Source organism: Neofelis nebulosa, chromosome 17, assembly GCF_028018385.1.
Source record: "Neofelis nebulosa isolate mNeoNeb1 chromosome 17, mNeoNeb1.pri, whole genome shotgun sequence".
Taxonomy (NCBI): domain Eukaryota; kingdom Metazoa; phylum Chordata; class Mammalia; order Carnivora; family Felidae; genus Neofelis; species Neofelis nebulosa.
In genome coordinates, this window is record NC_080798.1 from 50,103,926 (window position 1) to 50,117,072 (window position 13,147).

The window sequence follows — 13,147 nt, forward strand, 5'->3', positions numbered from 1 at the left end:
CCCATCTTCTTGTTTTACTTATTACCCCACACCCGCAACTATCTCTGTCTTTGCTTATACTTCAGAATCCATCTCTTGAGACAGAACAGAGGCACTTCCTGCCCTGGTCACTGGAGAAGCCCAGCCCTGGCTGGTACTGCAGGACCCCTGATGACACGGCCAGGTCCATCCAAAGGGCAATAGGTAGGTAGAGGAATGGGTATGGAGCAGGGGGCATATAGCCTAGAAGGTCAAAGAGAGTGGGCACAAAGATGCCTCACTGGCTCAGTCGGTTGAGTGTCCGACTCTTGATTTCAGCTCAGGTCATGATCCAGGGTTGTGAGATCAAGCCCCATGTCAGGCTCCACACTGAGTATGGAGCCTGCTTGGGATTCCCTCTGTCTCTCTGTCTCTCTCTGTCTCTCTCTCCCTCTGCCCCTCTCTCCTGCTTATACACGCCGTCTCTAAAATAAAAAATAAAAAAAATTTAACAATAAAAATGAAAAAAAGAGAGTGGGCAAAGGGACTCACTGAGCCTACTGGGGCCCAAATTTTCTTTTGGCCACAAAAGCCCTCCGTGTGGAGGGGATTAAGGTCCCCATAACGGGTGGCAAAATTAGGGCCCGGAGGAGGCCAGAAGGCTTCCCCCAGGGAATCCTCTGGGGACGCTGGGCAAGGCGGGCACCTACCTGTAGATGGACGTAGTCATAATCCTCCATCCAGCCCCCCTCACTGTTCTCATACTGCCCATCTGGCGAGTCCTGGGAGGTGAACTTAGGAGGTGAGGGCAGGGGCCGGGACTGGATGCTGCTGGCCTTGTCGATGGGGTTGGGGTGCAGGGAGCCGCCCCCCTCAGGCCCCGGGACAGGGGCCTTGGTCCGTCTGAAGAGCAGCGAGGCATTGCCATGCAGGAAGGAGGCCAGCTGCTTGGCGTCCTCGGGCACAGCCCGTGAGCAGGCCACCAGGCGGTCCAGGTCTTCGGGAGCGGCCCCCGGGCCTCCCCGGCCACCGTCAAGGGCCTGACCGTGGGCCACCAGCGTCTGGTACACATCCTCCATTTTCTGCAGCTGCCGGCCAAGCTTAGCGTGCAGCGTGCGGTCAGAAGTGTGGGCAGCGTTGCCTATGGCACCGCGGGCAAACTCCAGCAGCTCGTGGACAGCCCCCTGGGCGGCGGCCACGGCGGCCCGCAGGTCCTGCACCGGCGGCTCCTGAGGCTCGGAGGCACCACGCCAGCCTCCACACGCGGGGATGCCGCCCGCCAGGTCCAGGAGGTGCGCCACGCTGGCACTCACGCCCTGCTGCAGCCGTGCCAGGGCCTCCACAGCCGCCTCCAGCTCCAGGGGCTCACGACCCGGCACCGCAGCCTCCAGGGAGGAGGCCGACTGGCTGCTGCGTGTGCTGCCCGTACTGGAGGCCGACAGGCGCTTGCCATCAGCAGGGGCCTCCCGCTCCGCCGGGGGCGGCACCGCGTACACGGTGTCATCAGCCGCGCCGCCATCGGACGCCTCTGGAGGAAGAAGCCGCTCACGGGGCACGTCATAGAGGGTGCCGGGACCGGGCCGTCGCAAGCCAGGGGGTACGTCATAGAGGTCAGGAGCGGGGGGCGGCACGTCATACACATCCTCAGCCGGCAGCGAGTCCGGAGGGGGTGCGGCGAGGACCAGCGGGTGGCGGGTTGGGTCAAAGGGCTTGGCCTTGGCAAAGGCGGGGGGCACGTCATAGGTCTCCTCACGCAGCAGTGGGCCGTCGGGCACATCCTTGCTCACCGACGGAGGAACGTCATACACCTGGGGGCACAGGAGCGGTCAAGGGTGCCCGCCCAACCCCTCCGGGAGCTGAGGATCAGCACCCAGTCACACACCCAGACACAGCACAGGTGCGCACGCGTGTCACGGTTCTTGTCCGCACAGGTTGTGGCTAAGAGCCCAATTCTGGAGCCAGACCTGAGTTCAAAATCCTGGCTCCACTGCTTACTAGCTGTGGGATGTAAGGCAGGTGACTCAATTTCCCTGTGCCTATCTGCTCAGCCAGAAGATGGGAGAACTCTTTCAAAGGTTTGTTGTGAGGATTACGTGAGTTAATTCACTGTGTAAGTATAAATACTTGGTGAGAGAACAGCGGTCATACCGCCACCACCACCATCACGGCCACCATGACCGTCACCATCATCACCACCACAACCGCTACATCACATCACCGCCACCACCTCACCCCATCATCAACATCACCCTCACCATCATCGCCACCATCGTCTTCACCATCACTACCACCACCACCACCATTTATGTATTCTCGACTCTGTCGCAGAAACTAGGAAGATTTGTGTTACATTTAGGACGACAACACCTTGGTTTACCCAGGACGGTCCTGGTTTATGCCCGATGCCCCTCATAATTACTAGTCCCCCTTTCACTCTTAGAAGTGTCTTGCTTTGGGGTGCCTGGGTGGCTCAGTCGGTTGAGCATCCGACTTCGGCTCAGGTCATGATCTCACAGCTCGCGAGTTCGAGCCCCGCGGAGGGTTCTGCACTGACAGCTCAGAGCCTGGAGCCTGCTTCGGATTCTGTGTCTCCCTCTCTCTCTACTCCTAACCCACTCGCATTCTGTCTCTCTCAAAAATAAATAAACGTTTAAAAAAAAAAAAAGTGTCTTGCTTTGAATGATAAATTCTGTGGTCACCTTTCTAATATCCTGTGTGATCCTCTCAAGAACCTGCTAAAGAAGACCTTACAAGTGGTCCTCTTGCCGACAAGTAAGCTGAAGCTCAAAGGAGCACTCAGTTTCTACTTCCGTCACAGAGCAAGGGACAGAGCTGGCGCCTGTTGTCACGTTTCTTGTTGCCTCTATCCCTGCAAACATGGGTCCCCACCCCACAAAACAGGCACACCCAAAACTCTTTATACAGATCAGGCCTCAGCCCATGAGGCCCCAGGATTCCCTGACTACTCACGGCATGGTGGTTGGACAACGGCAGGCCCTTCTCCACACTGGGGGGCACATCATATACATCCAGCGATGGATCCCGGCCATTAGGACCCTTGACAGCCATGGGGGGCGTGTCATATACCTGAGACAGAAAAGTGCAGTGATATGGGTACTAGGGCCACCTGAGGGGATGGGAAGAGCAGAAACCACACAGCTCCTCCCCTAGGACCACCCCGGCCAAGGCAGAGAAAGCACGGCTCCCTGAGTGGGGCTGGGCTGAGGCCCTCACCCCGACCCCTACCCCAATACCTACCTCCTGGCCATACTGGCTGGGAAGCAGCCCCCGAACAGGGGGCACGTCGTAGATGTCCTGGGGCCCCGGGGCTAGCAGGTGGCGTGGGATGTCATACTCGTCCTGCTCTGGCTGGGAGGCCTCGAACACATAGCCCTGTCCCACACGGGTGGGTACCACCACCTGGGGGCAGATAGCCAACTGTCACCACCCTGTCACCTCCAGCCTAGAAACCAGCCTCCGGGACCCATCCTCTGGTCTTTGGGGAGACTCTACACCCCCATGAGGTGGGTGAGGTACACAGGGAGGGTGGGGGGGTTTCCAAAGGTGGGCTGGGAGGCCAGTCAGAGGCAAGGTTTTCTCATTCCTTTTACCTTTACCCTTTCTTCAAAGCACAAAGTGTTTGGGGAGCACTAGAACCCCCAGAGTTTATTTAGAGTCGTCTGGTTCTGGCCAGGAAATGTCAAGTAGTCTCTACAGGTGGATGACCTGGAAGGTTCCAGAGGAGCATACAAGTGGGCTTGACTGGGATGCCCCTGCCTCACAACACCTCCTAGCTGCACCCTCCTCAGAAAGGCTTCCAGTAAGGGGCTCTCTCGACTGCAGGACCAGCTTCTTGGCTCCAGGACGAAGAGAGGATAGTGCCAGGCTGTGCCCTCCTCTCGCTGGGCCCAGAGGTGGCCTGCAGGAGGTCCCAATAATTGGCGCCTGGGGCTCCCAGAAGGTGGTGGCCTGGAGAGCAGCAAGTGGTGCCCCTGTCGTCCTCATCAACCGAGCATATGCTGGGGAGATTCCTGAGGGCTGGGCCACCAAAGACTCCCAGACCATCAGGGCCAGTTCTGGGGCTATTCTGCAAAGTTGGGTGTGGGTGTGAGGGAGTGGCCAAGACTACAGCCAAGACCCCCCCCCCCAACCCCCCCCCCCACGCTCCAATACACCACGCCCACAGGGCCGCCAAGGCCACCACTAACCCGAAAAGGAGAAGACCTTAATTAGGGGTCGTTGGCCCACAGAAGGGGCCAACACGTTCCCCTCTCTGGTGCCCTTCCCTGGCCTGGCGTCCAGGACAGCAAACTGCTGAGAGCCCTTCACACCAGCCTCTTTCCCGGCAAGCACCCCGCCCATGCAGGCTGCAGGCGGCCCAGTGGGAGGGGCTGGCAGGATGGAACCCAGCTCAGGGCACGCCTCCCCCACAAGGCTCCCAGCTCAGCACTCTGGGACAGAAAGGCCTTTTGTTCCCTAATCAAAGGGGACGTCTGGAACAGAGTTGACTCAGGCCCTCCCCACACACATCCCTGGAGGGGAATCAGGGCTGGCCCTCGGGCTCAATACCCCCCAGAACCCTGCAGACCATGCCTGGCCCCCAGTGCCCATGGCACTGACAGCCAGCTGTACACGCCGTGTATCCTGGGGGGTACAGGCTTCACACGCAAGCGCTAGGTACTCCAGGAGCAGCAGAATACCCAAACCCTGGAGCGTGGGCACCGCGTGGGCACCGGCACTTTTCTCATCAGCCTGGGGCTTGGCAGAGCCTCCTGCTGATGCATCCTTCTGGCCCCCTCCCCAGCAGCACAGCCTCTCTGTGGAAGCGCCTCCACGGGGGTATTCCCCTCCCACCCCCCCCACCCCCCCCACCCCCCCCCCCCAGTGTGTCTGGGAGTAGAGCTGGCGGCCCTCCCCAGACTCATCTCCCTCCTTGAGCCCCAGACTTGAGTCTCCTCCAGAGCTATTTTTAGACGCTAGAACCTGCCAACAACAGGGCAGGCGGGGCTGGCGGGGGCTGGCGGGACGTGGCAGGTTGGCAGGGCCTCGAGGCAAGGCCCAAAGCGTCTCCAGGCCCTGCTGACTCCAGAAGGCAGATGGGGACCCCGCTCACTCCCACCACAAGCCCCTACGGTGCCTCCTGAATGTAGAGAGAGCAGGGAGGGCAGACGGAAGGGCTCTGGGGCCGGACCCCAGGCCCAGGCTATCGGCAGCTTGCCACTCCTGCAGCTGAGCTGGTGACAGTAAGCAGCTGTCCTGGCCAGCAAATGTTCTCTGCTAGAAAAAAACTGTAAGCAGCCACTAGTGGGGAAAAGCTTGTTAGGGAAACCTACTCTCCAGAGAGCTGCTGAGCCTGCTAATCACAGTCTGCCCTGCTCTGCACCTGAGGCCCCATTAGCAGGACCCTGAGGCCGCCGGGGGTGGGTGACAAAGCCAGAGCCCGGGAGGAGACACAGAACCCCAGACCCAAGACCCACGTGCTCTTGCGCATGCACACGCCAGCAGTGCAGGAGGCCAACACAGACGCAGAGAAAACACGCACAGTACCCACAAAGACAGACCACAGAGCTAGGCAGGGCAGCCCCATCAGGGCATCTGCAGAGAGGGGGGAGACGTGGAGCCAAAGAAGGCCCCGGAGATCCAATGGGAAAGGACGCCATCACCTGCCGCATCCTGCTCGAGGCCCCAGTCACTCTCCAGGCAGCTTGGCTGCTGGTCTCCCCCTTTTGCAAAGTGGATGTCACCCCACGTGACCCAGACTGGCTCCTGCTCTGGCACGCCCCTTCCTGTCTGAGCCCCAGCTTCTTCCTCTGGAGCAGGAGTGCTGTGGGACCTAGCAGGTCCCTCACTGAGAGTGAGGGACATGCTGGGCGCAGGTCCCCTTCCAAGCTCCTGGGCTCCCCAGGAGGAATGGTGCTGAGTTCAACTGCATTTGCCCCCGTGCCTGACCCAGCGCCACAGCTGTCCCCTTAGCACAGCTGCAGATCCTGACCCAGAGGTGTTCCCCCAAAAGTGACCTCACAAAAACACCTCCCTCTCTGTGGGCCCCACCTGCTCCTGCCCTCGGCATCCACGTCCCAGCCCAGAGGATGTTCATGCTGTGCCGTGGCCCCAACTTCTCTCCCCAGCCACACAGGCCACTCTGGCCGAGGGTCCGGACATCTGACCCTTCTTCCTCTTGTGTCTCCTGGCCACTGTTCTCATCGCTCACCTTCTATCTTCCTGGATACCAAGCCCACCCCCCCCACCCCCGCCCACTCTACCCTGTCCTGGCAGGTTACCTCCTCCCCTACCTGACCTCTACCCCTGAACCAGAAGCCTCAGTTTCCCAAACTTCTGAGGGGGAGCACAAGGCTAATGAAAGCAGAACCATGAAATGTGGGCAAAGAAGCGCGCACCAAGACGTTTATCGCCTCATTTTAAGAGAGACACGTGCAATCTGAAACTGCTTGGAATCCATCCCCGGGGAGGGGGTGACGCAGCAAAATCTGGCGTGGCGATCACAATCACTTCAGGGACCCAAGGAAATGCTTCTGATAACTGTGGAACTTACAATTTCAAAATGCAAAAGTCTGCATACAAATCTCTGCAAGATAGGGAATATGCTAGACAAAATATGCCCAAATCCCCAGGGATCACCTCTTGACGGGGGAATCTCTTCTCCACGCTTTTTCGTACATTGTGTGTTTTCTACAACACATAAGCACCGTTTCATGATCATAATATAAAAGCAGATGCAACCGAGGCTGCCCAAGCGAGGAGACGAGGCTTCTTAGAGGAGAGCCACCAAGCCCCAGGACACAGGGCTCTTGTTCCCAGGCCACCAGCCAGATGAGGGCCCTTGGGGACACAGGCTCTGGGCAGCCAGGTGAGCCCAGATGGAACCTGAGAACAAGCCCTTCACAAGGGAGGGAACCAGAAACCACAGCCAAAATGTGGGTTCAAGTACACAGCCCAGTACAGGGGTCTTGCTGCTGCTTCCTGGTCCACGGGGCTTCCAGGTTGTGTGCCCCAACCTCACAGACACCACGACAAGTTTGTCCATAAAGATTCAGGGAGAGAAGCAGGCAGGGGAAAAGGCATGCCTCTCCAGGGGATGTGCTGTGTGTGTGTGTGTGTGTGTGTGTGTGTGTGTGTGTGAGAGAGAGAGAGAGCGAGCGAGCGAGCACGTGACCAAGAGAGGGACTGTGAGAGAGAGAGAGAGAGAGAGAGAGAGAGAGAGAGAGAGAGAGAGAGAGAGAGACAGCGAGCGAGCGTGACCAAGAGAGGGACTGTGTGTGTGTCTGTGAGTGTGAGCATACAGGGGGATAGACTATGGCCTGTCCTCAGGCTCACCAGCCAGGCACTGCTCCCTGCCACCTCCCCACAAGACAGGTGTTTCCCTGGCAGGACTCTGTTCCTCTCCCTAAAGCACCTTGGGAGCGGCCCATCTCTGGCCAGGCAGCTGAAGGAGCAGGGAGGGCAGGAAGTGGGAGCCAGTGACCCAGGGTTCCCTGGTGGCCAATGTCCATGGAGCTCCACCCTCAGCTGGCCAGCCTGACCTCTGGCCAGGTCTCCTGGCTACCAAGCTGCACCCTGTGGGCAGGGGCAGGGCCACACTCCCTGCTGACTACTGCCCAGCTAGAACGGGCAGGGCTCCCACCTCAGCCCTGGACACGCTTTGAGGACAGAGGCTCGGTGCCATGAGGGGAGCGCCCACTCAGCCACCGTCTCCCCAGACACAGGTGGCTCTACAGTAGACGTGGCACAAACACGAGGCCTGGTCTGGGTCTCGGGGAGCTGATCCTCAGAGTCCAGCGGCTTCTCCTAAGGGCTTCCGGGGCACACTGTCTGCCGCGGTCTCCCTCTGCAGAGGGGTGAGCCCGGCAGCTGGGGCTGGGCTGGCTTCGGGGGCCCTCCCTGCTGGCAGGGGTGGGTTTCTCAAGGTCCTCCTGGGCGAGCTGTGAGGGAAGAACAGCATGGAGGAGAGAGTGCCGGGTGCCACGACTCTGTCCTCAACAATATGGGGGAGGCCTACTCTCCTTCTGGGTCTTGGAAATTTCACTCCCCGAATCTTCTAGGGACTTGGACACAGAAGGACACAGGCCACAGGGGAGAAGAGGCTGCTCCTGACTCAGCCCAGAGCAGCCAGTGGGGCAGAGCCTCCTCCTTCGCACAGGCGGACGGACTTGGGGGTGGGGCGTGCGGGCAGGCCTGTGTAGAGCCGAGGGTGCTGCCCTCAGGGCCCTGTCCCTCAACCCCGCATCCCCTGGCAACAGCGTGCAAGGTGACCTCTGAGAGACCCTACTCTGGCAACGCCCCCAGTAGTGTCCTCCCCACTGTCCGAGCATCACGAACAGCTCCCTCTGCTGCCCGCCAACGTGCCGCAGGAGAGAAGGGGCCGGGTGCCCGTGGAGCCAGGAATGCCAGATGCGCTCCATGCTCACCCAGGGGGCTGACACGCACACCCAGGGGGTTCGTGGGAGCCCCAGACACAAGGAGGCTGGCCTCTCCCCTTGTCTTCCCCCTTTCCCTGCTGGCTGCGATGCGGACACACTGGATGGAGCTGACGCGGCAACCATCCTGGTCCATGAGATGCCAAGCCCCGTGTCGAGGATGGTGGAACAAGATGGACTGAGGTGTGGCCCCTGATACCCACGGAGGTGCTGTCAGCCTGACACCGCTCACATCCAAACCACGGCATACGACAAAGTCTCGTATCCAATCGACTCCTGTGCACTTTCAGCCACTCTCGCGTAACAGTTTTACTGAGCGCCCCCAACACCCCTCTCTCTCCTGGGTGTCCCCCACCCCCACCGGGCCCTGTCCCCTGAACTCTGCGGGCTGAATGATGTCACTAGAACATGCAGTGTGCAGGACACTTCTACTCAAAACCCTTCACCCTCAGGCAGGTATCTGGTTCCTCAGGAGCACCACACCCCTGGCGGTTGGTCCCCAGCCTGCTGCTCGGGCTTCACCTGCCAAGTCCCGCCTGCCCACCCTTTCCAGACTTCCAGGCCTTCGACAGACTGCATCCTTTGCTGGTGACACCCTCCCAATGGGGTTTGTCCACTGAAGGCTACCTCATGATTCAAGGCCAGCTTGGATGTCTTCTCTGTGGGTTACCTGTTCACCTTTAGTAGACGGATGAACACATTCCCCAAACACTCACCTCCCATCTTGGCCCCAGACGAAACGTGCAGCTGGAGCCCTAGAGACGCCAAGGATACTCAGTTGGGCCCAGAAACCAGGGCCTGGGCAAAACTTGCCAGGGGGGTTGACAGGGCAGCCTTACCTTTGCCGGTGGCTTCGTCCCCTCCCAGCTGCGTGCATCCATGGATGGGGGCACCTGGTAGATGTCATGTCCTATGCCAGCAGAAGGTGGCACCTGGTAAATATCCTGGGCAGGGCTGCCAGGCCCTGGGGGCACCTGGTAAAGGTCTGGAGCTGGGCTGGGAAAAGGGTGATGGGGCATCTGCTTTGAGAACATAGTTGTCTGTTTGGCTGGGGGAGACTGGAACTGTGGGCTGGGTCCAGGGGCTTGGTAGAGGCTTTGCTGAGTCTTGCTGGGGGTGGGCACCAGGTACACGCTATCGGGCTGGGGCTGGTATGTGGCAGGCAGCATGGGCGTGTACTGGGCAGCCGGGGCGTGGGGGCCAGGCTGGGGCTGGGCCGAGGTGGCAGGTGGGCCAGGCCCGGGCCCTGCTGGCTTCTTGTCGTGCATGCCCACCAGGATCTTAAGGCGGTTCCCGGGCACAATGCCTTGGCGCCCATGCAGCGAGCAGAGCCACCAGCCATCAAGGCCTTGTGTGTCCCGTTCCAGCACTGTCATGATGTCACCCTTGCGGAAGGAGAGCTCATCCGGGGACTCGGCCACGTTGTCATAGAGGGCTTTGGCCAGCACGTTCTGGGGAGAGAGGAAGCAGGTGTGCATGAGGATGTGCATCAGGGGCTCAGTGGCAGAGAGGGCTCTGCCCACCCCACCTCCCACCAGCAGAGAGGCCCAGCTGATGCTGGCATTTTCCAAATAAGCCCCAAAATCCTCTCGACTGCAGCCACCACCTTCACTCCAGGGAAGCCACTCCCTAAGTCACATGACAACACTGGGGAGAAGAGTAATAATGCAAATAATGGTCACCACGTTCTGGGAAGAAAACAGGATGCAAACCCTCCCTGCTCCAACTCAACAGTCCTGCTGTCCTGCCAGAGCAATCAGCCAAGAGGAAAAAAAAGAGAGAGCGGGGAGGGGACATACAGGGACAAAACGGTCACCATCTGCAGACCATATGATCACCTACGTCATAATTCCAACAATTAGAATCAGTAACTGATGAGAAAGAAATATAGAAAAGACATCGCACGACAACAACAAAAAGCTACTAGTTATCCAGGAATTAATCAAGCAAAGACAGCAGGAGACCTCAGGGGAAAAAATGTGTACTTTCTGCCAAAAGGCTCAAGGAAAAACCTGAATAAAGGGGAAAACATACCAAGTTCACGGTGGGATGACTAAGCACTATAAAAGGCCAATTTGCCCAAACTTACTTAATAAGTTACAATTGTAACAAAAATGCCAGGGGGATTTTTTTTTTTTTTTTTTTTTTAAGGAATTTGACCAAAGGAGGAGAATCCTTTTAGAATTAAATGGAGGAAGAGAGGTCCACGAATAAGCAGGTCAGTTCTGAAAATGAGAGGCAAATGGGCACTCCACTTTCCTTTCAAGCTGTGAGGATGTGCCACAACTCCGCATCAGCGAGCTGGCACGGGGCCGATGCACCAGGACAGGGCCCGGAGACAGCCCCGTGCTTGGGGAACCCGTGGGACGCTGCAGGTGGTACCACACGGCCATGAGAAGGACAAGACCACTTCACAGGTGGTATGAGAACTCACTCACTGTAGGAAGAAAAATCAGTCCACACACTTGCCTTGTGTTATAAACAAAGGACATTTAAAGACCCAAGTGTCAAAAGATACAACTCTAGCTCTAATAAAAGAAAAAATCGGGGAGAATATCTTTGTGACCTAGAAATGGGAAAAATTATGAAACACAACTCTAGAAACAAAGATCCCCAAAGCACAAAACATAAGGTAACAACAACAATGACACATGGATGGACTCAACCTCACCAAAGTGAATGGTTTCTACTGCCTGGGGGAGAACACAAAACTGACAGGGTAACGGATCACCAATGACAAGAGAGGGATCAATCTAGAATCTGGAGGCGTTTCTCCAAATCAGCAAGGCAAAGATAAGAACACCAACAGAAAACCAACAAAATGAAAACAGCAAGTTCTCTGAAGGGGAAAAGGAATGGCCAAGACCACTACGAAGGATGCTCAGGGTCCAACCAGCACAGCGAGACATCTCTGCGATTCTGCTCTGTGCGCCCGCATGTGTCTAGGTATCTGGTAAGGAAGGTCAACCACGCCCTCCTGAGTCAAAATAACAGGCAGATCTATGGCCCAGAATCGTTTATGTAAATGTAATAAATGTCTACAAAACAACTCTATGTTATTTTCCAGACGTTCACCCAGGGATAGACTCTAGACACGTTACATTAGCACAGATGCTTCTGAAAAAGGGACAGACATCAGGAATGAGGAAATTACAGCAAAATAAGAAAGGGGTCTCAAAAGACAGTGACCACAGAAGAGCAATACCCTCCACCAGCCCCACATTTTACCCTGTAATTCTCCTGGTAACCCTCCCGGCCACCCCGGAAGCACGCACGACTACAGGGCTCCATTAATTAGCAACCCTCCTCCCCCTCCACCGCAGAGCAGGGCCATGAGCTCCACATGGCCCTGGCACAGAAAGGCCCTGCTGCCAAGCAGCCTGTGTGGGACTGGGAAAGGCCTTGGGGAGATAGAGGCGGGAGGACCACAGCACGGCAGAGCCCAAGCTAGCAGGCCCGAGCATCACCGGGATAAAGAACCGGGACTGGGGAGGCCCCCGTGTTCTCGGTCTTCGGGCTCTGCTGAGCTACTCCCTTTGTGCAGGTGCCAGGCTCGGGTCAGGCCCAGAGATACCATAGAGGGTTCCCAGCAGAGGGAAGAGCAAAGGAGGTGCCTGGGTGAGAGGAGACCAGGGCTGCTCTGGCGTCCCAGGGAGGGGAGGAACAGGGATCAGCTGGGAGCCCATTTCTCCAGAGCAACTCAGAGCCTCCAGACCCAGATAAAGCCAGAAGCTGGAAAGTTGGGAACCGAGAGAGGCTGGATCAGGGGAGAAGCCAGCCCAGGGAGGCAGCTCATGGACAGCACAGAAGAGAGATTTCACCTCAGTAGCAAGGTGAGCACTGAGGCAAAGGCCCTCGAAACTTCTGGCTACTGCAACACTGCCCATGTCATGACTATAATGATTAAATATGCACTGAAGCATAAATCATCCTCAATAAAATGTCACTTGAACTTTTAAAAAATGGGGAAAGGGTAAGATGAACAGTCTAAATGTTTGAGGGGCGCCTGGGTGGCTCAGTCGGTTAAGCATCCAACTTCAGCTCAGGTCATGATCTCACAGTCCATGAGTTCGAGCCCCGCGTCAGGCTATGTGCTGACAGCTCAGTGCCTGAAGCCTGCTTTGGATTCTGTGTCTTCCTCTTTCTCTGCCTCTCCCCGATTCGCACTCTGTGCCTCTCTCTCTCTGCCTCTCTCAAAAATAAATAAACATTAAAAAATTAAGAAAAAACAGGGGCGCCTGGGTGGCTCAGTTGGTTAAGCATCCGACTTCAGCTCAGGTCATGGTCTCACAGTTTGTGGGTTCAAGCCCCGCGTCTGGCTCCATGCTGACAGTTCAGAGCCTGGAGCCTGCTTCAGATTCTGTGTCTCTTCCTCTCTCTGCCCCTCCCATGCTAATGTTCTATCTCTCACTGTCTCTTAATAATAAATAAATGTTTAAAAAAATAAAAAAAAATAAATAAGTAAAAATAAAAAATTAAGAAAAAACAAAAGAAAAAACTTTATAAAAGTACAGTGTAAATGTTTCAGACAACGGGGTGCTCTCTCTTCCTGTTTTTGAGAATTTCTCAGTTTGTATTCAACAAGGCTTGGGGGTTGAAGAAAAAAAAAACACATCCTGAAAAAGAACAGTGGACCACCTCCTAGGCCTCAAGTCAGGATGGGACAGAGGAGGCCGAAGCAGGTCCAGAGGCCACAGCCCCAGGAGGAGCAGACAGTGGCAGGGGCTGTCCTGCAGCCCATGGGGGCCCATGGG

General features: G+C 57.1%; 1 protein-coding gene across 3 annotated transcripts in view; it reads right to left on the minus strand.

Annotated features, from left to right (window-relative positions):
* Positions 1-13,147, minus strand: part of BCAR1 (BCAR1 scaffold protein, Cas family member) — a 37,853-nt gene that overhangs the window by 4,655 nt on the left and 20,051 nt on the right. For 2 of the 3 annotated variants that reach the window (XM_058707157.1, XM_058707158.1), the window contains exons 2-6: positions 9,233-9,844; positions 9,110-9,148; positions 3,217-3,378; positions 2,929-3,045; positions 669-1,766 (exon numbers count right to left, since the gene is read on the minus strand). In XM_058707157.1, the coding sequence (XP_058563140.1) occupies positions 669-1,766; positions 2,929-3,045; positions 3,217-3,378; positions 9,110-9,148; positions 9,233-9,844 (2,028 nt within the window). The remainder of the gene's footprint in view (positions 1-668; positions 1,767-2,928; positions 3,046-3,216; positions 3,379-9,109; positions 9,149-9,232; positions 9,845-13,147) is intronic. The other variant, XM_058707159.1, reaches the window with a different exon arrangement.